Here is a 24,192-nt window from a genome sequence, read left to right as displayed (position 1 = left end):
TCTTCCTGTGAACAAAGGAACAAGCACCACTCCAACAAGTCAATGAAGTCAGTCTTTGAGCCATTGGCAATACGCCAAGACACAGAGTGAGTACAGTTCAGACTTCACTGGGGATTGGACAAGGCTGATCTCTCAGGCAAGAGTCAGGAGTATAGTGTCTATTAAGCTGCTCCAAGCAAAGCATAGGACCATCTGGTGAGAAGCCGGTAGAAGGGAGACAATAATCCTGATACAGGAAAAAGAAATGGAGGAGGAAGATTATTACAGAGTGGGCAAGAGGAGCCAAGCATGGTCCAGGACCACAGAAGCCCTGACAGATCCTCCCTACCATCACAGGCCCTCCATGCAGGGTCCTACTTGTTGCCCCACGTGGCCTGTTTTAAGTACACAGGACTTGGAAGGAAGCGGCTGGTCTTCATATAGGCAGAGATCTTCTTCAGGCCCTACAAGGGAGAAGGAGAAACCAGGACCTCAGCTCTGCAAGCCCACTTTAAGAACACACCAGAGACTTTAAAATCCAGAGGGAGAAAACACACCCAACCACCCTGCAAAATCAGCCCCGCCATCACACCAATCGGCAGGGATGCTGAGGTGCCAGAGGTTAAGAAACTTCCCCATTCTCCCATGGTTTAAAGAGTCAGCCCAGCACTGGGGCTGCCACTCTGCTCTCTGTGCACTCCCTCCTGCCTCCCACAGGGGGCGCTGTCACTGCTGGCTGCAATGGCGTGCCTGCAATTAAAAGAAGCAAGGATCCAGAAATCCAAAAGGGTTGAGAACGTGCTTGTGTGGCTTGGAAGAGGGCTCAGGTGCCACCCAGTGATTCAGCAACCCCCAAGTGTAAGCAGAGAAAACTGAGGAGACTGCAACGCAAGGGTGGCCACCTCTGCAGATCAGGTCTGACCATGGAGTATGCCTTGGTCTTGCGAATCAGTTGGCCTTTATCTCTTCCTGTATGGTTACAGGGACAAACACATTCTTCATATGTTTGGCAAAACACAGGTCCTGGACCAGAAACCCAGGCTGTACAAAGGTTTGACTTTCCTTTTTGAACAAATCAGTAAACACTGAATTCTGTCTTTTGAGCTGTGCTGATCCAAGGTATTCCAGAGACCTGATGCAAGGGGAAGGAAAACAGCTCCTTCTCTAAGACCAGAGATATTCTTGGTTGAGCTGATAATGGCCTGGGGTCAGAGCCTTGAGGTGTGGCTTCTGATACTGAAAATCTAGCTCTTGCCACTGTACAGGGCTGTGGTTATCAGTGCCAAGGTCACTGAGTGCTCAGATTATGTTGTTCTTGAGATATTCTATGTTTCCCTTTTGCAACATCGCTTGCTTAGCTTTCAGCTGACTGCATCCCATTTCTCCACTGGAAAAAAGTATGTAAGATGGCTATCCCTCTTAATGAGTTTCCTCAGCCTAAGACACAGCTTGTGTAAGACCTGTTAGCCCCAGGCTTGCCTCCACTATTTCTATCTTTCTCATCTCCTGTCCACTTCCCACTTAGGACCTTGTCACTGAAGAACATCTTGCTGGTTCAGGTCCATTGCTTTTAAAAGCTGAAGGCGTTCAGAAGCCCAGAACAGCTCTACGCCTGCTAGGATGTTGAACAAGCTGCTCTCCCTCCCCAGTCTCAGGCTCCTTATCTGTACAGTGTGACAGCTAATCCTATCCAGGTCGCCTGCATGTTGCAATGATAAATCGATTCCGCAGTTCTAGGAGGCTGAACACGGGTCTTGGCAGAAAGTCAAAGCTCAATAGATCCTCATCATTCTTCTTTTAACCCTCAGGATTGGTGACACAACCTGGAAAGGGGGAAGGGAAGTAGGGCATCCAAGAGGAAGCAGGATCAGGGCATCCATCACCTCAAAGCAGACAGTGAAGTCCATCAGGTTTGGGAAGGCGTCCAGGCACTTGGGTACAAACATTCAGTGCTGATCAAGGACGTCATAGACAAGGAAATCTGCAAAAGTGATCTGCAGGAAGTGAGGGGCAGTGAGGTGGGATCCGGAAGCCTGGGACGAGTGGCAGCTCCTCCTCCCCACCTGTTACCCTCTTTACCTTGTCCCCTGCAAACCATGGCTGCTTCCCCAGGAACTCGGAGTAGAGCTTCAGCCGACCTAGGAGGCTCTTCAAGAACTCTGGCTTTCATTTCTCCTGAGACAGAAAACACTTGTCACAACCCTTAACACAGGTGTTCCAGAGAAAGGCTGGGGTCATAGGGTTGTACAAAAGAGTAGCCTCCTTTCTATACTGGGCCTGCGACAGTATCCAGGTTTCTATGTAATGCATTCCTGTTGTATTAACCACAGTCTGGCTCTGTAGCAGAGCAGACTCAGAGGTGATGGGGGGTTGGATGAGAATGCTTGTCCCTGAATCTGTCACCACTGACATCCAAACCAGGACTACTTTTGGGTCACTCCTAAGTTCTTCACCTGAAAGTCCAGTGGAACCGGAGAAGCAAAGGAGTTAACAAGAGACAAAGTTATTCCTGAGGAATGACACAGAGCAGGGTCAATCAAATATTTGAGCAGCATGAGCAAAGTTGTACCATGTTTGATGTCTGAGTGGACAAAGGTTCTCAGGCTGACCGTGAGCTGCCAATCAGGAAGAGACCCTGATACTTTCTTCTACCAGGGACTCTGCTCTGAGAATGCTGTTGGCTGGATTTCATACATTAGGCTTATTTTATTTTCTTCTGGTTTGAATCTGGGTACTCAAGGAACAGGCACCAACTAGGCAAGATGATCCATTCCAAAATTGGAGAGAGTTCTGAGTGTATTAGCTTATTATATTGGAACCAAATGCCCAGTCATGGCTGTCACAACAATACCAAAGATTTCTAGGCATTGATATAAAGTGTTTATTAATAAGATTTGATGGTTAGGATTTGTGTTTATCATGTAAAATGTTTATTAATAAGAATTGGGTGAGTGTGCTGGCTGAAATGGAAAGCTCGGAGAATCAGAATGGGTAAGTTCAAATACTAAATAGGGCAAGCGTGACTATTAACACAAGCCTTTAACTCTTCTGCAAACCCCTGTCTGTTCCACACAGTGAGGACTCACAAAGTCAGGGCTGTAGCAGACCATGTTCATCTGTATGGGGTGTCCATACCTGTTCCCCAAAATGTCCACACGAATCCTCTCCTCCTCTGTCTCCCCACCTGCAGCACACACAGCACAGACCCACTCCCAGATCCTGCTCCAGCCAAGCCAAGAGGGATGACTTCTGCCCCCCACCCTGCAGCCAGTCCCACTCACACAGGTTGTGCTTGCGGCCAAGGTAGCGCAGGATGGCATTGCTCTGGGTGACCTTGTGTGACCCATCAATTAAGTAGGGCAGCTGGATAGACAAGCAGGGATGGTCAGATGGGTTATGGGGTACCTGAATCCCTTCCCTGGGTGAGGACAGACATGGCCCTGGCACTCAGTGTGCCTGCCATGGGAAACCCTCCATGAGCACAGTGTGCACTGAGTGGGAGAGCCGGGACACAGCCCATCACAGAAACACTGCAGCCAGCAGGGATGGGGCAGGCGAGCAGAAACACTGATCCCAACCCCTCAGCCAGGCCAGGAGATGAGGTGGGAGCACCATGACTTTCCCAAACCTCTCCTTTCCTACACCTACACTGGGGAAGTCCAGATCCAGATTGAAAGTATTGCTCAGCTGCCGGTTTTATTCATAACAGCAGGTAGAGAAAATAATGTGAAAAGCTCTCCTCTTGTACATCCTCCCCTTCCCTGGGAATCCTCCCAAAATGTCAGGGCAATTCCTCCTGAGGTAGGGGAATCTGTAGTCTGACTCATTCAAGCTTACATCCCACAGTTTTTATTCCTTCAAAGGCTATAGGCCCTACCTGACTAGGGTACACAAAAACCAATGCAAAACAAACCCTACACAACCACAGGTGGGGAGGGAGCAGCGTTTCAATGCCAGAGCTGTGTATTGAGAATCAAAGCTGCACCTTCAAGGAACTTTCAGGAAGGGATTAGCTCTGGGTTCATCTGGAGGAGATCCACAGAGCTAAGAAACAGAGAACTAGGTAGAAACTGCTGGGCACCAGTGCACAGAAGTTAGGGAGGAGTGTGACCAGAAGAATGAATGTCACTACGGTCGCCCATGGCGTATCCCTTCTCTGCTTCGCTTGTTTCTGTGTATTCCAGGAGCAGCCGGATGGCGTGAGCCAGCTAGAGATGGCTGTTAACAAAAGTCACAGTTAGTGAGATCATAAACACATGACTTCACCTCCTCTAGGAAAGCCTCATCTCTACACCTCACAGGAGAACAGGGATAGGCAGAGGCCCCCTGACAGGGACAGGCAGAAGGCTCTAGAAAATGCTGAAGAGGACCTACCTCCTAGAACCAGGCCTAACTCCTTGACATGTACCAACCCAGGGCTTTCCCCACTCACCCCACAGATATCCCAATAACCTAGCGTCCACGGCCATGTCTTCTGTCCTAACCTTGGAAACTGAGCGACAGGGTTCTTACTTTCAGACGATTTCACTTTCAGATACCAGTGCATAGGAGGCAGTGTTTTCCTGCACAAAGTTCTTGAGCCCGCCCTGTCCCACTCCCAAATGGGCTAACCCTCAAGGCCTGAAGCCCAACTCATCCGGACAGTGGTGAGGTCCAGTCCAAACTCGAAGGTCTCTTGGAGCAGGTTTGAACATTCAGATACCAAAGGCAGTGATTGGCAGGCCTGTTCCAGTGGCTCTCAGCCTACAGCCCCTCCCTCTGCTGGGTCCTCAGGAAGTTGGCAGTGCACCCTGGAGACTGGCCAGAGAGGCAGAGAACGAGGCCCATTCTCCTTCCTTTCATTGCTGGGCTCAATTTTCACACCTGGACTGTGAGAACCTGTCACCCAAGGAGGCTCACCCCTCAATATAAGGACCCAAAAGGCATGGCCCCTGACCTGAGAGCTTAATCCAGCACGCATCACTGCTTCTGAGGCTCTTCTAGTCTGAAAGCTATCAAAACTTCATTGTCTGCACAGCCTAGGGTTACAGGAATATGAAGTGACATGGGAATGACCCCAGGACAGTGACAAATAGCAGAGCAAGCAGTCTCCCTGTTTCCTTTAGAGGATTTGGTTGGAGACCCATCCCTTTCATCATCAAACCAATGCTGAGCATATAAATTACTCAGCATTCTGGCCACGTTTGTGAGCTCAGTCCAAGAACAGAGGGCATAAGGACCTCAGGGTTTCCCACCACCACTGATAGCAATTAGCCTGGGGTAACCTCACACTCACCAGCCCAATGGGACCTCACACTCACCAGCCCAATGGAAGGGTGCACAGAGCTCACAGCCAGAGTTTGCTAGGTTAGTAAAACATGTGCTCAGGGACACAGATATCTCCCCTGCTTCCAAGGGGCTACAGGATCCCATTTAGAGGAGACATGGAGTACCTGCATAGGATCTAGGGATCCGAGGGCAAACTCCTGTCCCGCTCCCAGGCCTTGGCCATGTGTGGCCCAGGCTGCTGACTCATGCGTGTCTAGGAATGAGAAAGTGCTTCAGTGTTCTTCAAGCCATTGAGACACCTGGGACTGGAGGCTAAAACTCAGACTCGACATCCTACCAATTTACTCGAGAGCCAAGTTTCCCTTGTTTAGGTTTTTTGTGTTTGTCTTAGTGACTGCTCTACAGCTGAGAAGAGACCCTGTGACCATGGCAACTCTTATAAGAGAAAGCATTTAATGGGGGCTTCTTACAGTTTCTGGGGTTTAGTCCATTATCCTCACCGCAGGGAGCATGGCAGCCCACTGACAGACTGAGAGTCCCGCATCAGGATCAGAAGGCAGCAGGAAGCCACTGGGGTTGGCTTAGGCTCCGGAAACTGCAAGCTGACCCCCACTAACACATCCTCCAAGGCCATACTAAATCCTTTCAAACAGTGTCACCCCCTGGTCACCACGCATTCAATTCTGTGAGCCTATGGGGGGCCATTCTTACCCGAACCCCCACAATAACCACAAGCTCAGGTGTAGGGGGTGGTCCTGATGCTAAGGTCCTGTTCCCTAATTGCTTCTTGATCAAGAAAGCTGGGTCTAACTGCTGGGCAGAAGGGACAGGCAGGACTTCCCGGTCTCTGGAGGAGAGAGCAAGAAAGGAGAGGAGAAGTGTTTCTGCCCTGCTCTGGAAGGAGAAGAACACAGCAGCCATGTGAGGTCTCAGGAGAAGATGGGGCTGTGGCCACTACTACAGGTGGGTGATCAGGGATGTTTGACAGGGCCGAGGTGAGACTGGCCACTGAAGTTCAGGGCAGATGGGAGGAGCAGAGATAAAAAAATATTGCTTTTCCAAGCAAGAGATAGTAACCCCCAGCAATGTGCAAGAAGGCAAGTGGAAAAGGAGCAAACTGTGTGTGTGCCTTCTGTCTGAGGATTCAAGGGAAGCCTAGTGAGGGCTGGTAGCATGGTGACTTCCCAGAACTAAAGGCAGGAAGATCGGACAACTGCATACTACACTCAAGAGAACATGAAATGCTCTAGTTGGTAACAACTTGCCAGATGTTTTAGTGAGGGTTGCCCTTGCTGTGATAAAACACAATGACCAAAAGCAAATTTGAGGAAGAAAGTTTATTTCAGCTCTCAGGTCATCCCTGAGGGAAATCAGGACAGGAACTGCAAGCAGGAACCTGGAAGCAGGAACCGAAGCACAGGCCACACACAGAGAAACACTGCTTATCATCTCCCTTGTCGTGGCTTTCTCAGTCTGCTTTCTTACACCACTCAGTACCATCTGCCCAGCGATGGAGGCACCCCTCCTCCACAGTGAGCTGGCTCCTGCCACAGCAGTCATGAAATGCCTTACAAACTTGTCTGATAGAGTCATTTTCTCAATCGGGTACCTCTTCCCAAATAACTCTTACCTGTGTTAAGTTGACAGCAACCTAACCAGCACATCAAACGCAGTTCGATTCCCTAGAATACACATAAAAATAAGATATGGTGGGGTACAGCTGTAACCCTAGTGCTAGGGAGGTGGAGACAGGAGGCTTCCTGGATTGTCAGTCTGCTGAATCAGTGAACTACAAATTCAGTGGAGACCATGCCTTAAAATCAAGGTGGCAAGCAATTGAAGACACCAGATTTCAACCCCTGGCCTTCACACGTATCTCAATGCACACACACACACACACACACACACACACACACACACACGACTCAGTGAAGGAATAATTGTGTAATCACAACTCGTGGGAGGCAGAAGTTCACTGCCATCCTTGGTTACATAACAATTTGAGGCCAACCTGAATCCCTAGGTGGGGGAAAGGGCTAATAAATCATTTTTATTTTTCAGTTAATATCCAAGAAAGCAGAAAGGCACAGCAATGGAGGTTTGGAAGCAGCCACATGAGATGGGAGATGGCTTCGAAGAATGAGAGTCAGGAGAAAGGAGCAGAGCAGAGATGTGGCTGCCTCCTGAGGAACAAGCAGGAAGGGGAGAAAGCCAAGTTTTTCCTTTCAAGTCAGAACTCAGAAGAGCAGCAGCCCTCGTCCATCTGTAAGCAGTTACATCAAGGGAGGGGCCTCTGGGGTCCGCAAGTGTATTATCTCTTTTGTGGGGTAAATATTCCTCCCTTCTCTCAACATGTCTTCAGGGCATCAGCTTTCTTAAAGAAATGACCTCCTAGCCAGGTCATCAGTTCTGACTTAAAGGCAAAGAACCTTCTTTGAAGGTTCAAAACCAAGAGGTGGGTGCAGGTAAACTGGCCTGTGGTTGACTCCGCACATCTAAAGAATGTGACTGGCATCAGGGGTAGTGAACTTAAAGGATGGGGGCCCCTTCAAGGATAGAATAACTCTTCCAGAGGGAGAGGATTGGGCCAGAAGAAAGAGGTTAGAACTTAAAACTGAAGAAGTGAGTTTGCAAGTCAAAGGACAAGGCTGTCACTCTGCACCCCTTGGGTAGGACTTCAGATTGTCGCCCCAGTGTTCAGTAAATATTTGACTTCACAAAGTTAGTGTAGGGGACAGGGGACAGGCAGAGACCATCTGGACACTAAAGTCAGAGAAGGCCCATGTTCTTCAGGTCTCTATAAGAATGGGAACCCAGAGACTATGCCACAGGGGCTGGCAGATGCCACTCTGGCATTGGGATCTGACTATCCTGCCAGTGTCAGGTTTCTGGGCTGTGTCAAAACTCAGAAAGAAACTTGAAACTTTAAAGAGAACTTCAGTGTAAGATTGCCAGAAGCATGATGACAATAGAGCATGCACACAAACTCACACACGTGAACACACATGAACACACACAAACACATTCATGCATGCTCGAATGCACACACAAGCACGCACGCACACACACACACACACACACACACACGCACGCACGTACGTACTTGCATCTCTCTGAACTGTTCTAGTCTCATTCATCTTAAGCATTTGCCATTGTAAAGTTTACACACCTTGGGTCAGGTGGTGGTGACACACACCTATAATCCCAGCACTCTGGAGGCAGAAGCAGGCAGATCTCTGAGTTTGAGGCCAACCTGGTTTACAGAGCAAATTCCCAGGACAGCCAGGGCTACACAGAAACCCTGTCTTAAAACAACAACAACAACAACAAAAAGAGATCAGGGATTTGAGCTGGCCCACCCCATCTACGACTGCTGGAGATTGTGAAGGGGCTGGTCCTGCAGGAACATAGCTACAGAACCTCCGTGACACAAGCAGCAAGAGGAAATCTGAGTACTAATTTGTAACGGAAGCCAGAGTCCGTAAACCAGGCCGATGACTCATCACAAATGTTAGCTTCTAGGCGATGCCGCTAGACTCCTCTCAGGAACCAGGCAAAGGCTTACTCATCGCCTGACTCCATTATCAGCCTCCAGGTGCTGCAGCTCACCTGACAGAGTATGAAAGGTTTGCTTGCCGTCCATCCCCTCCCTTTCTCTCTCTTTTTCTCTCTCTACTCCCACGCGTTCCTCTCCCCTTGTCTTCCTTTTGTCCTTCTGTGTTCTTCCTTCTGTGCCCTCATAGCTCTGCACCTCTACCCCTTTCTCCCTCCCCTTTCCCCAAGTAAACCTCCCTGATATCAGGTCTGTCGTGTGGTGAGATTTCTCAGAGGGCACTGGGCATGGGCCCTCCAGGTACCCCTGCCCACTGCTGCTTTTTTTATAAAAGCAATGAACATTTGCAAGTGAAACTGTTTGCCACGTGACACACCATGACACCCTGTAGCTTCCACTGTGAAATGTTTTTGTTTTGTTTTGTTGGTTTTATTTGGTTTGTTTTATTGTATATGGGGGAGGAGTGATACAAAAGGACCAAGAGATGAGTGGGTTTGTAGTACATGATGTGAAATTCACAAAGAATAAGTAAAAAGTAAAAAAAAAAATGAATAAAAAAATAAATAGATATTAGGATTGGACTATGGTTATGAAACAGAAAGCAGAAAAGTCGATGAGACAAAAGGTTGTGTGTTCTCAAGAACTGGGTGCATGGAATGTCAAAGCCTCCCCAAACCTGGAGCCGTCCACCCGTTGTCAGCAAATACGCACCGGTGTGGCGTGCACAGCCACCTGGGAGCAGCAGGGAGAGTGACTGTACTCACTGTCCTTCCTGCCCTGACCCTACACATGTGCTAGCACAAGAAAATGTGGGCTTGGTCCTCATCACATCTCTGCTCGGACAGTGTGCCAGGGTCAGATGTCAGAGTCAGAAGGCAGAAGTGAGAGGGGACAAGGACAGGTGGAAGAGGGCGATGGCTGCCCTGGAGTTCTGTGTACTTTTTTTTTTAATTTTCTCAAAGTCTTGCACTGTAACAACAGTGAAAAAAAAGTTGTGAAAAATGGAATATATTTATCACATAGTCCAGGGTACACACACACACACACACACACACACACACACACACACACACACAGAAATATTGAAATAAACTCCCATCAAGAAACGCTCATCTTGCTTGTCTGGCATGGTATCTTATTCCTGAAATTACAGAACTTAGAGGCAGAGGCAAGAGGATTGATATAAGTTCCAGCCAGGCACATATAGTCAGGGCTATATAGTAAAACCTTATCTCCTAAAATCAAAGACGGGGGGGAAAAAAAAGGAAAGAAAAAAAAAAAAACAGATGACAGAGTCATCTTTTATGAATAAATTAAATTTAAATTTTAGATTTTAGAAGGTTCTTCACTTTTATTTAAAAATGGAGCCTCCATTGGCATAACCACTAATCTCTAATTGGAAGCATTTGACAGCTCCTGACACACTTAGCAAAGGTCACAGACTTTCTGAGTGGTCACCACTGGGGAGTGCTGTAGCATCTAGTGGGTGGAGGACGGGGAAGCCTTGAACGTCCCACAAAGCACAACAGAGTCCCACAGCAAAGAACCACCCGGTCCAAATGTAGTCACGACTAGATGAGGGGACCCTACCTAGTCTGTGAGCCGCGAATGACTCAGAAACCGCAATAGAAGAAACGCAGTCTTAGAAATGCTGGCCAGTGAGAAGTAGAGCAGAGCAGCTGCTGGGCCGCAAACAGCTGGGGGAGGGGAGGAGCTGGCAGCCGCAGTCTTGCCCTGGGGAAGCCCTGGGGAATCGGACTGCACGTCTACGAAGGGATTAGGAGACATGGGCAGAGACCTGACTCTACCAGATGGAGAGACTGGTCAGCCTGATCCTTCAGGAAATAGGGTAGGACAGATGTGACTGGTGATCAGAAAAACCAATCTCCCTGAGCTCCCCCCCACCCCACCCCACCCCCGCCCGCAGCCCTCAAAAGAGTGTCTCAAGATTTGATGTTCATTATATTGGAAAATTGTCTTCTGTTGCTTAAGCTCACTGAGAAGCTGACTCTGAAAGTGGGCAGTGTCTCTACTAATATCAGATCCAAGCATGTTTGTCTCATATTGTGGAGCTTGGGGAAGGGTGTCTTGCTTGAGGTTTAATTATGAAAATAAATAAAATACTTTTAAAGTAAAAAAGAGCTATACAGAGACATCTGTACAGCGTAAGGCTGTTGGCCTGTTCGCTGGGGCTGTTCCTCAGCTAGCCTATCTAAATCCGACTTTGCCATTGCTTCTAGCACATGGTCTGTCCCTGTATCTCTGTATGTCTGTGTCTGTGTGTCTCCCTCTCCCTCCCCTCCCCCTCCCCCTCCCTCTCTCCCGCCCCCCTCCCTCTCCCTCTCCCTCTATCTCTACCTTCTTGCTCACTCCCTTCTCCCTAGGTCTCTCTCTTGGACCTCTACTGACAGTTAACTGACAGCTCTTTATTATGCAAAAACCAACACTATTTCCTCAAAGTTGAGGTAGGGGTGGGGGTGGGGGTGTTTTCCTGACCTTTTCCCCACAGCTTGCCTGTTGGTTTTGGGCCGGTGAGGGATCTACAAGCATTGACAAGTCCTGCTTGCCTGGCCCCGCCCACCCAGCACTTAAACTTTGAGAACACAGGGACCCGTTTTCATAGCCAGTTGATCCAAATGTGTGGGCTACCCCAACAGTCTCAGTTTCCCCCAGCACTCTTCCAGGGATGACACCTCTGTCTCTGCTACAGGAAGGAAGACAATAGCAAAACTGCCCGGGCGTAAAGACACACTTGGAGCTGCTAGAAGTGAGCCATGTGCAACAGAGGATGCCACTGCTTATCCCAAAACATAAAAAGGAGAGGCTAGAAGTTCAGCCATGGGAAGCCATCCAAGGAGAGAAAGTTCAGCTTTCCCAATCATGTTTTCCTTGGAGTTGTGAGCACTTGATTGTATGATATCATCTCTATTCTCTGTTCTTTGTTCCCGTGCCTGGAAGCCTCATCTGAGGGGCTAATAGCTTTTCTGCTAGATGTTGGGGACCATTGTGATGACACTCTGCTTTCTGTCTGTATCTTGCTACTCTTTCAACCTGGCTTACTGTGTAAGTGATAAATTCACTCGTTCCAAACAGAAAGTCTGAGCTGCAGGTATGCACACGCCACTCTTACAGAGGACCTGACTCAGTCCCCCAAATTCTCATTAGCAAGCTCACAAAGGATCCGACACCTTTGTCCTCCATGCAACCATGTACAAACACCCACAGACACACAACCCCTGACATCCATATAAGTAAAAGTGGAGCTATGTATCCATTTCCCCAAATAGAAAGGATTAGCCAAGTGTGAAGGGCCCCACACCAGTAGAGCATCAAGCCAGAAGAGCCCATCACAGACTCAGTAAAGACCATTTCCTAGAGACCTAATACTGACACAGCTGTGTGTGAGATGGAGAGACCATTCAGGGCTTGTTCTGGGCATCCCTACCAGTTTCATCACTCACTGAAACCCACAGCTCTTCACAGTTCAAGGTCCCAGCATACCACAGTGGTGCACACTCTGAATCCCAAGGCTTGGGAGGCAAAGCCAGGCGGATCTCTTTGAGTTCTCATGCTCCCACTGCTAGAACAAGGGGACTAAACGTCTTCAGTACCGAAATCTGCAATTACAGGGTTAACACCTAAAGACATTTGGATGTCTCTGTATTTCCTCCTCATCTCCTTTTTCTTGTTTACAGGGAACATTCATTGTTTAAGGTCATTGGTATCTTGGCAGGTCCTTCATGGAATGTAAAACTCTCTCTTACTTTCAGAGTATGTGAGACCACAGGGAGGAAGGTATGAAGTTTTCCCAAGACTTGCAGGAGAAGCTTGGAAAGTTGACTATACATGTACAGATAACCTTAATTTATTACACTGTGCCACATACATATTTTGAATCAAATTCTTGTTAAAAATAGAAGCTGAAAAGGAGATAAATGTGAAAAAAATATTTTTGTTAAAGAGGATAAAAATAAAAATATCTGTTATTATGGTGGGTTTTATATAATAAGATTTTTGTGCTAAAAATAAAAGATAAAAGTCAAGTTATAAACTGCCTGAGGAAGGTACACAGAGCCTGTGAATGGTGAGTCTTAATGATGTTATATGCTTGATGATCAAAGTTCAATATACTAATATCAAAATTATCTTTAAATCAATAGAGTTCTTCTAGGATACTATTTGTCTACTGTTCTATTGTTCTACTAAAATTTTTCTCATCAATATAACCAGGAAAATCAAGACTTATTTAAAACTGTTTGGTGTTTTCTTCTGAGCCCTATCAAAATGTTACATGGAAGTTTAAATTACACAATCAGTTATACTGTCCTTCTGGATGTTCAACCAAAAAATTGGGAGGTCTACACCAATAAGGCTAAAGGGGTCATTAAGTTTGGCATTTAGTTTAGGCTCCGCCCCACAGTTACTTGGCAATAGCCAGGCATGGCTGATCACTATAAAAGGGGCTGCTTGCCCCCTCCCCTCTCACTTGCTCTCCTGCCCTTGCTCCCTTACCCTCTTTCCCCTCTTCCCATTCCCTCCCTCCTGGCAGGCCTCTACCCCTCTGTCTCTCAGTCTCTCTGTGTCTCTCTCTGTGTCTCCCTCTCTCTCTCTCTCTTTCTCTCCTTCTTCAACTCTTCCCCCATACCCTGAATAAACTCTATTCTATACTATTGCCACCCATCACGTGGCTCGTACTTCAAGGGGAAGGGATGCCTCAGCGTGGGCCCGCAAAAGCACCCCCTCCCCCCACACTTACTGCACCTCCACCAAACATGTCGCTGACATTTCCTACCTTCCTCTAAAACACAACGGTTAAGGACTGCCAATGTTTTGGCCCTTACCTTCCAAGATCAGCCAGGACCCATGAGACAGGGTCAGTAGACCGCGTAGGCATATTATTTTGGATTATGTGGATATGTGCATATTATTTCTAATGAAAAGGGACTCCTGTGATTTGCAATCCATCATCTGCTGACTGCAAAAGACCCCACACAGTCCATGGTGCAGTCAGTCCTGACTGGACAGGAAGTACAAGGAAACCTCCAGGAAAAGCGTGAGAGGAGGATGCATGTGACTAGGCCAGCAGATGATGGGTTCTGAGAGTGACAGAATGACCTCCCACATCATCTGGCTCTGACCCCACCTCTGAGCTCATGAGTGTTGCCTATTGGTGAGGGTGGTCTACTTTACTTAGTCTACTGAGTAAAGTACAAGTCTTCTGGAAATATCATCATAGCCACACCAACATACAACATTTTGCAAGCTACCTGGGTAGTTCTCTGTGCAATCCATTTGACACATAAATATCAACTTAAGGGAGCAGATGAAGTCTGAGTAAATGGATATTGTCAATATGAAAATGCCTATGTCAAGAACCCCAGTGTCTCAGACCCATGGGAATGACAAGGCCCAAGGACATATGTGGACACTGTGTGCAGAAAGTACTGATCACAGCTTCTTCCTCCAGGATGACTGAGCCCAAGTTTGGTCCTCTATATGTCCCTACTGAGACTAGCTGCACACCTCCTTATCCACTTATCCACAGGTATATAATAAACCAATTTCCTGTTCGGCTGTAACCACTGACTTTGTGGGTTCCACCTGCACCTTCATCAGAGCACATGGCCCACAGATCCCTGTTTTTCTGTACTTATTTCAGTGTTTCTTCATGTCCAGTCAGGTCAGTCCCAAAGCCATGCAGGACTTGGCAATCAACCATTCCACTGTATTCAAACCCTGAACACAATAACAGCTAATTACATTATGTCTGCGGAAAACTAGGGTTTGATTGTCACAGACTCAGCTTTGAACAGCTCTCCAAGAACTGTCCGAATCATACAGTATTAAACAGTGACACAGGGATCATCCCTGACAGGGAGATTTATTGCACTAATTCCTTGGGTGCAGGAGACACAGGTCATAAGAAATAGCAGTGAGTAAGGGTACGTTCAATTCCATTTCCCCAAATAGAAAGGATTAGCCAAGTGTGAAGGGCCCCACACCAGTAGAGCATCAAGCCAGAAGAGCCCATCACAGACTCAGTAAAGACCATTTCCTAGAGACCTAATACTGACACAACTGTGTGTGAGATGGAGAGACCATTCAGGGCTTGTTCTGGGCATCCCTACCAGTTCCATCACTCACTGAAACCCACAGCTCTTCACAATTCAAGGTCCCAGCATACCACAGTGAATGAGATTCCCAGCATGCCTCAGTGAATGAGATTCCCAGCATGCCTCAGTGAATGAGATTCCCAGCATGCCTCAGTGAATGAGATTCCCAGCATGCCTCAGTGAATGAGATTCCTGGCAAGCACACTTTATCCTGGGTGTCTCTTAACCTTCCTAATGCTGCAACCCTTTAATACAGTTCCTCATGTTGTGGTGACCTCAATCATAAAATTATTTTCATTGCTACTTCACAACTGCAATTTTTACTGCTGTTATCAATCATAATATGCATGATATCTGATATGTGACACGCCCCCCCCAAGGGATCACGACCCACAGGTTGAGAAACACTGCTTTAAAGAGCTTTATCCCTGCTGTGAGGGTCTCAGATTAGAACCAAGATATGTTAAAGCTCTTCTGATTCCATTAGACATTTCAGAGCCTGGCACTACAGGCTCAGAGCTCAGACTCTTTGGAAGTAGCCATGATGCTTGGAGAGGCTAAAGAGCAAAAGAAAAAGACACAACACACAGCAAGTGTGTTTCAGGCTTTATTAGAGATGAGACGGGCTGGGGGCAGCTCCTCCAGGAACAGGCTGGCACTGAGACAGTGTTGAGCTTCAGGGCAATTCTAAGGAGGGCTGGCACTGAGACAGCATTGACCTTTGGGTTAATTCTAGGGAGCCTGAGTTCAGGGCAGACCTCAAATCACAGAAAAGGTCTGTGAGGATGGGTTAGGGTGCCATAAGAAGAAGGGGATCATAATGAAAGAAAGTGGGAGGAATGAGGACTGTGTGGACTTGACTGGGGTGAGGGCGAGGAGATGAGGCTGAGAAAGCTGGAGAAGGGATAGGGAAGGAGAGAGAACCAGGAGCCACAGTGCAAAAGTGCTGTTCCTGCCCAGGGCCTGCAGGATCCAGTGTGGACAGGTCCTCCCTGCGAGTGCCAGCATGGCAGGGGCCTAATCAGTGCCCCACTGGGCTATCTTAGTAAACACAGGTCTTGGGAGAAAGCGGCTACTCTTCATGTAAGCAGAGATCTTCTTCAGGCCCTGCAAATTGGAAAGGACACAGCGAAGCTCAGGTTTGCAGCCCACTCAGAGGAGCAGCCCCAGGCCAGGAACAGCATTTCTCAAAGGCTCAAGCTCTGACCCACAGCACAGCCAGCTTAGCTCCCAGCCCTGGCAAGAGAAGTCTTCAATTTCCTGTAAGGAGAGACTATGAAGGGGCTTTAAACCCACTAAACGTAACAGTGCAGGCTCAGAAAATACTGTAACTAATTATCACAAAGCGACCCCAGGTCCAGGGACCTCAACTACCCCTTCTAACAAGGGTAGTGATTGCGACAGAGGTGGAGTCAGCTTGGCTCTGGAGCTACCGTTCTCCCCCTCCCTCCTCCCTCTTCTCTCCCTCTTCCTCATCCTCTTCCTTCCTTTCCCTTGTCTTCTCTCTCTTCCTCTCTCCCTCCCTCCCTCCCTCCCTCTCCTCCCCCTCTCCCCCCTAAGAAGAGACATTCCACTGGGAAGCGCTTTCTAGCTTGTATTTATGAACAGAAAAGAGATCTAGCCAAGGGGGAAAAAAGAGAGAGAGAGAGAGCCAGGAAGACAGGCAGAACCCAGTGACTCAGCAAATCCTCAGTGAAAGGGGATATCAAACAACAGGCCACAAAGAAAAGCTGAACAGGATTCTAAATCGATTCCTGAGAGCAGAGTTAAAAACTCTTCCTGTGATTCCCAAGCACAATCTCACCACACCCTGGCTGTACCATCTCCACCCATAAGGCAGGGACCACTCCATGTGACTACATGTCGTGTTATAAGCTGTGCACCAAGCTGGAGAACACAGACAACTCCAGAGGGTGTGCACTGATCCACCAGTGACTATACTCATGCTGGGCTAAAGTGCCACTGTTTCCCCAGCCCTGCCCTAGAGCCATGCAGATCCTGAACTGCAGGGGTACCCAGGCTGGGCAGAACCAGAGCCCATGAGAATAGGGAAAGTGTACCTTTGACCGGCAGCGAGCAATGCCAACTGATCCAAGGTAGAAAAGCCTTTGGATCTACACTAATCTGATTCCCAGATGTGTGTAGATACCCAAGATTATTGTGTAGTGCGGTATGGGCCGGGTTCAACAGCCGAGAGGAATATCACATGCATCTCACAGACTGGGCTTCTACAGCTCTCTGCTGCCTCAGTCCAAGATCGTGGCACCACACACATTTTGAGATTTTGAAGTGATAAATATTACCAAGTACTGTTTATAGAAATTTCAAACAAAACAAAACAAAACAAACAAACCAACAAACCCTAGGCTGTTTTTCCTTTAGCATCAGAACTAGAAAGGCTTTGTGAAAGGTGTTGGGATTGAGACCAGGGACAAACAGCTGAGGTGCATATTTTAAACCAAAGTAGACCTGGCCTCCAGATTCTCCCAACATCCCTTGGTCCCTGCCTGGCATACCCTGACCTCTACCCTGAACTTCCCATCTCAGCGGTTGGGCTGCTCTTCCCAGGAGCTTCCTCTCTTTCTCTTCCCCTTCCCCTCTATCTCCCCTTCCATGGTCACGTCCCTAGCCTCATTCCTTGAGATCAGTGAACTTGCCTGCCAAGCAACTGCCCAATAAGCTTGCTTTTATGCACTCTAATCTGACTTGAATTGACTCATTTCACTGACAGAAAGATAACCTATCAAAAGGAAGTGAGAAAGAAGACACAACCCAGAGGAAGTAGGATCAAGGCATCACCTCGAAGCGGGCCAGGAAGTCCTTCAGGTTTGGGAAGGCGTCCAGGCACTTGGGCTCAAACATACGGTACTGGTCAAGAATGTCATAAGCAAGGAAATCCACATAGGTGACCTGCAGGAAGCCAAGGGTGAGCGCTCTGGAATTTGACACCAGGGGAGAATGGCGACGCCTCCTCCCCACCCTGTGCCTTTACCTTGTCCCCTGCAAACCATGGTCGCTTGCCCAGGAACTCTGAATAGATTTTCATCTTCTCCGGGATGGACTTCAAGAACTCCGGCTTCTGCTTCTCCTGAGGCAGAAAACAGCTGTCACCACCTCTAGTCATAGGCTCCCTGGCAGAGAGGTTGCTGGCCTCGAAGTGCCTGGGCTCATGAGTATCACCACCATTTTCTTAGTAGCAGACCTCATCAGTCAGAGGGGTGCTACATTGTCCTTAGATCTGTCACCACTGGTACCCAGCCGCTGCTGCAAGTCACACACCTAAGTATCATCATGCATGCTGTGGTCCCAGAGATCCCGTGGAACCACAGAAACAAAGGACCTAAAGACCCCAGGAGAAGACAAAGTTACATTGGCTTTGGAGGAGAGGGGTGGAAAGAACAATTTAGCTATTTGAAGAGCCTGCCTCAGATTTGAGCAATCACTAATATTGAAAAGAAGAAGAGTTAAAGGTCTTGGGGCTGACCTGAGCTTCCTACTAGGAAGGTGTCCTGACTTCTATTGGTGCCAAAGAGAGCATGCTGGGTAAGTACTGGGCACACATGTAAGACCGTTGTGCATGCCACTCTGAAGCCCGTGCATCCTATCTTCATGGTATGTCTGTAGGAAGGTGTGGCGGGGGGCATGCTTACCCATATGTGCATTTGTGGGAGCTCACTCCTGCCATTGGCGTCTTTCTCCATCACTCTCGGCCTTATGTGTTTGTGACAGTGTCTATCACTGAACCCGGAGCACACAAACTGGCTGGACTCACTGGCTAGCAAGCTCAGAAATCCTCCCGTTGCTCTTCCTATGGTGCTACAAGGTACTCCCTGGTTTGTTTGGTTTTTAATGTGGAGTACTGGGGTTCATAATCAAGTCCTTCTGTTTGCACATCAAAGACTTTTACCCCCTGAACCATCTCCCCAGCATCTACCTCATCTTTTGAGTCTGTGCTTTAAGAAGAAAATCGTTAGTGTGAACATTAGTTTAGATGACACACAGAAGTGGTCACGGGGCAGACAGGACAGGGATTGTAAGCTCTACATTAAAATGTCTAGGATCAGACTGTTCACTCTTTAGAATCTCAAGCATATCTGGGATGGTTAGACCAGTTGATGTGATAGATCACTAGGGTAACGAAGGCCGTTCAGCTGGTAAGATCAGAAAGAGAATCAGTAGCACAGTTCATTCACTGAAGGAGGATGCTACGAATCTGAATGCAAGACTTTAAACTCCTGCTGCAAACCCTGTCCACTCCACCCACTGGCCACTCACAAAGTCAGGACTGCAGCAAACTATCATGAGATGAATTCGGGTGTCCATGACCTGGTTCTCCAAAGTATCCACACGAATCCTCTCCTCCTCTGTCTCCCCACCTGCAGCACACACAGCACAGACCCACTCTCAGCATCCTGCTCCAGCCAAGCCAAGAGGGATGGCTTCTGCCCCCACCCTGCAGCCAGCCCCACTCACACAGGTTGTGCTTGCGGCCAAGGTAGCGCAGGATGGCATTGCTCTGGGTGATCTTGCGTGATCCATCAATTAAGTAGGGCAGCTGGATAGGCAAGCAGGGATGGTCAGATGGGATATGGGGTACCTGGCACTCAGTGTGCCTGCCCCGGGAAACCCTCCATGAGCACGGTGTGCACTGAGTGGGAGAGCCGGGACACAGCCCATCACAGAAACACTGCAGCCAGCAGGGATGGAGCAGGCGAGCAGAAACACTGATCCCAACCCCTCAGCCAGGCCAGGAGATGAGGTGGGAGCACCAGGCCTTCCCCACACCTCCCCTCCCCTGCACCTACATTGGGAATGTCCAGGCCAAGATTGAACTTCTCATTCAGCCACTGGCTTCTGTCAAAGTTGGGGGCTGTGGTGGACAAGAGGACATGAAAGGAAATCAGTGAGTTGTCTGGGATTCCATCCTCAGTGACCCACTCAAGGAGTCATGAACAAGATATGCTGAGGAGGGGGATCTGCAACCTCTTACAAAGTCACTCACAAGATGAAGAAGAGGGGTGAACAACTGGTAAGAAGGGGAGCCTAGGTCCAATGGGACCCCGAAATGATCCCCAGCCCAATTATAAATACAGGTGGGCCAGGAACTCAGTCTCACTATTACTGTTTGAGGCAAGATCTCTCAAGGCTGCTTGGAACCTGTAGTAGACCTGGCTGACCTCAAACCCAGAGAACCACCTGTCTCTCTGCCTTTCTAATGCTAGATTTAAAGGGAAGCTCCCCACGCGTGCCAATCCCGGTGCACAGAAAACCAAACTGCACCCTCAAGAGGTTCCTAGCTCCAGCTGCGGGAGGTCTGCAGAGCTGAGAATAAGGGCTGGGTACGGGCATCCCTGGGCAAGGGGGAAGCAGGGGTCTGGCCAGGAAGGTGCCATTACCATCCCCCATGACGTATCTCTTCTCCTCATAGTTTGAATCTGTGTATTCCAGGAGCAGGCGGATGGGGTGAGTAAGCTGGGAGAGAAGTCACAGAGGTAAGAAAAGGTACCTTTAAATCCCCAACCCCAGAAAAGGTACCTTTTATTGGATGACTTATCTTCTCGGTTGAATCCTCTCACACTCCAAAATCATAGCCATGCTGCGCTACATACACATGGACTCACACTTACAGCCTCCCAAGTTTATGAGCTCCAGGGTGCCAAGAGGAATATCCCTCTGCTAGAAACAGCCCTGGTCACTCCGAACTTCCCGCCAGAGTCCTAGCCCCACCCTTCCGGCGGATCCCTCACTCACTCCGCGAACGTTCCAATATCCCAGTATCATAGCCATGGCTCTGGTGCTGTGGTCTTCTCAGACTGGCTTCAGACAAGTTGAGCTGGGGAATTATAAAGAGGCACTAAGGGAAAGGTGGGTGGGGCCCTGCACACGGTCCTGCCCTCAAAGCCCTAACCCCACTCGGGCACTGCCTTTCCCTTCCTCAGAGACTTTGAACCCTAAATCAGAGAGCCACACCCACAGCCCAAGAGAGGCAGGAGTAGGATCCCAGGCAACTTCCGGCCTTGGATTCGGATCAGGGTCCCAGGAAGGGTCCCCCAGCGTGGATCAGCTGCAACTTACAAGCTCCTTTAGTGCTTCCTGTCACCTCCCCCTACAGGTTGCCCTCATATCTGAAAATGCAGCTTTCCTTTCCTGACAGAACTTGGTTTTCACCCCTATACTGTGGAAATCTGTCTTTCAGAGAGTCCCAGATCTCAGAGGAAGATAAAGCAGGGTGCCCCTCATGTGAAAGTTTAATTCAGCATGCAGTGTCCAGAGCAGCCCATTGACAACTGCCAGGCTTTATTATTCACAACGGTCTTATTCTTCACCTAGAGTCCATGAGAAAGGAAGCACAGGGCCGATCAGAACACAAGTACTCCCAGGGTTTTCCTTTAAGAACTTCCCATGGGTTAGCACTGTGCAAGGGAGCAAAGAGCCCCCAGCTGGCGTGTGCCATAGAGGGGCAGAGCATATGTTCCAAGGGGCTCGCTTTCAAGGGACAACAGGATGCTGTAAACACGGGAGCCTGTAACACCCTGCACAGGACACAAGGAGCCCAAAGCTAGACCCGCAGCTGTCCACATCCCTAGATGCTGGACCTGGCCCAGGCTCCTGACATGTGTTTGTATATGACAGGGTGGCTCAAATTCAGGTTATCCTGGGATATATGTCCTGTGGTATAACCTTCACAAGGACAATGTCCTACCAAGAACACTGTCCCGCCTGTCTACTTTCTTCCTTGCAGGCAAGAGACTCTTCCATAACCAAGAAGCTTGTGGTTAATTGGCCTGAGGATGACATCACCTTGTTTACAGAAACTTATCAGATGAAAAACAAATGACGGACGAGGAGACTAAAAACAGTTTACAGGTCAAAGGACAAGGCTGCTGCTCTGCAGAGAGTACATTTGGGGATTAAGTCATCTTTTACTAAGACTATGGGGTATGAAGCCAGCGTGTCACCTCACACACAGAGGAGGTGTGCAGTGTGGGTGCAGGGGACAAGCAGAGGCCATCCCATCCTAGGACATTAGAGAAGCCACGCGCTCTGCAGGTCCCTGTGAGGATGCACGCAAACAGACCATGCCACTGGAGCTCACAGTGCCTGTAGCAACTGCTGGCTTCGCATTTGGGCATGTCCACCTGCCCACTTCAGGGTCTCCGAATGTCCAAGCTCAGTAACCCGAAAGTAACCCGAGCTCTCAAGGACAATGGCCAGGGTTGAGCTTGTGCATGGGAAGACCGTAAAATTCACACTTGCATGAGACCTCCTGATTTCATGAGCTCTTAGATCTTTAATCGTTTGCTATTCTAAGGATCTCAGAAAAATGAAATTTCTGGATTTAGCTGAAAAGTGAGTTTTAAATGCTATAATCAGTTATAACAATAAGTTTGAAAGACAGTAAAAGAACATTAAAAGTTTTTACATGGAACAGAAATTGTGCCATAGTGTTTATCCAATTTGTTTCTTTATTAAACAGTCAGTTCCTAGCAAGAGATCACATGGATAAGAAGACCCTTCATGTTGACTGTGCACTGACTGGTAAAGTCCACAAGTTTGGTGGGAACTACAGGGAGATAATTTCCAAGTATGAATGAGGCGCATCAGCACATTTTAATGCACTATGGGAACTGGAGAAGGGGAGTGGAAGGAAGGAGAGAGAACCCATGCTCTCCAGGACAAGGGCTCAGAGGGCCTGGAAGGGAGCCAGAGCCCTGGAGCCCTTCAGAGGACAGAGTAGCTCTGCAGACAGGGATACGGGCTAGGACAGCAAGTGCTCAACGCAGGGTCCCCAGACTCCAAGAGCATCACCCCTTTGAAAGAGAGAGGTCTCTGAAAGGCAACAGGGAGCAGTGGGGATGGGGACATGGAGAGACCTGGAGCTAGGGGTCACAGCCGGTGCTGTCCTGCAGAATTCAATCCCAGTGTTGATCACTGATCATCTGGATGTCTCTGTGCACTGTCACGAGTTCACAGTGAAACCAGCCCAGTGTCTTAAAAGGACACTGTGCGGGAATAATCTAAATGTATTGAAGGAAAATGTCACCTATAGGGTGACATCTGAGATGGATTCCATAATTCCTTCCAGGCCAATGGGTGACATTCAACATGGTCAATGCAAAGACACAGAATTCTATAAATAATGGCTTCTGAATTTTTAAAACAGTGCAGAAGGGGTTGGGGATTTAGCTCAGTGGTAGAGCGCTTGCCTAGGAAGCAAAAGGCCCTGGGTTCGGCCCCCAGCTCCAAAAAAAAAAAACCAAAAAAAAAAAAAAAAAAACAGTGCAGAAGTAAATGCCAACACACTAAGTGTTCTTTGCTTCATAGAGACTCTCTGAAAGCCTCTCACATGCTGACAGTCTAGAGAAACTCAGGAAATAGAGAAGATACATAACTGAAGAGGAATTTTAATCCAACAACATGGTTACTCTTGCTAGAATATGGACACACCCTTAGTATACCCCTTTAATCCCAAGCAGTGCTGTCTAATTGAGGGACAAAGTGATGAATCAGAGAAAGATTTGACAAGATAGGATAAGCTCAAACTCTCATGAGAACAGCGTAGGAAAGAGTGACCATTTAAGAAAGAGAGAGGAGAAGCAGGGGAATTGAGTTGAAGTCAGTTTAGTCAGTTTGGTGCAGTTCGAGTTAATTCAGTGCAATTTGGGGTAGTTTGGTTCAGTCAGTTGGGAGCGAGTGCAGTGGTATGGAGTTGAGTTCATTTGTGAGTTCAGAAGGTTATTAGTGCAGGTCAGCAGAGGCAGTTGAAGCCTGAAAATAAGAAGGAGCCAGAAGATTAAAATGACTGCCAGAGTTAGACTGAGGCCAAGCGGAGCAATTCAGTGAGAAGCTGAAAGAAGTCAGTCTGAATCAGTCAGCTTGGAGAGGAGTTTAGGCAGAGCAGATGAGTTGAACCAGCCAACCAGAGTTCACAAAGAACTAGAAAGAATGAGTTTATTTAGCAGTAGGCCTCCGAGATGACAATTACATTAGGCAAATAAAAGTTACGTTTACACATAATGTTTTCTCATTTCTGTAAAAAAAATAAGGAAATGAGTATCATACATGTCCCAGACATGGCCAGCTCAGAACTGATCTTGCCCACACCCCTATGCTAGCAAGAACTGGGATAAGGCCTGGCTATACAACCAGAGTAAGGGAGTCTGTGCTGCCTGTTGGCAATGGGCAGAGATGGGAATTGAATCTTCAGGTTGTTTCAGAAAACAGGCAATGTGCAATGATCATGGTTGATACCCTAGGAAACAAAAGCTGTTTTCATAT

The 24,192-nt window shown here is 48.2% G+C and overlaps 1 protein-coding gene and 1 pseudogene across 1 annotated transcript; both read right to left on the bottom strand.

Annotated features, from left to right (window-relative positions):
* Nucleotides 1-318: 318 nt before the first annotated feature.
* LOC116895778 lies at nucleotides 319-4,525 on the bottom strand (annotated as a pseudogene).
* A 10,982-nt stretch (nucleotides 4,526-15,507) lies between these two features.
* On the bottom strand, nucleotides 15,508-20,803 carry LOC116896376 (glutathione S-transferase Mu 3). Its single transcript, XM_032897499.1, has 8 exons — nucleotides 20,665-20,803; nucleotides 20,310-20,385; nucleotides 19,719-19,783; nucleotides 19,387-19,468; nucleotides 19,189-19,289; nucleotides 17,906-18,001; nucleotides 17,713-17,823; nucleotides 15,508-16,020 (listed from the first exon to the last, which is right to left on the bottom strand). The coding sequence occupies exons 1-8, from the start codon at nucleotides 20,698-20,700 to the stop codon at nucleotides 15,931-15,933; spliced, it is 657 nt and encodes a 218-aa protein (XP_032753390.1). The 5' UTR covers nucleotides 20,701-20,803; the 3' UTR covers nucleotides 15,508-15,930.
* Between the last annotated feature and the right edge of the window lie 3,389 nt (nucleotides 20,804-24,192).

Source organism: Rattus rattus, chromosome 3 (genome assembly GCF_011064425.1).
Source record: "Rattus rattus isolate New Zealand chromosome 3, Rrattus_CSIRO_v1, whole genome shotgun sequence".
Classification (NCBI taxonomy): domain Eukaryota; kingdom Metazoa; phylum Chordata; class Mammalia; order Rodentia; family Muridae; genus Rattus; species Rattus rattus.
This window is presented reverse-complemented; position numbering and strand designations above follow the sequence as displayed.

Excerpts from the sequence above, each read along its gene's own strand:
- LOC116896376 (XM_032897499.1), bottom strand. The coding sequence starts at position 20,700 with ATGGCTATGATACTGGGATATTGGAACGTTCGCGGA. Across the intron at positions 20,386-20,664 it reads GATATTGGAACGTTCGCGGA|CTTACTCACCCCATCCGCCT; the intron begins GTGAGTGAGGGA and ends CTTCTCTCCCAG. Across the intron at positions 19,290-19,386 it reads TGGCCGCAAGCACAACCTGT|GTGGGGAGACAGAGGAGGAG; the intron begins GTGAGTGGGGCT and ends TGTGTGCTGCAG.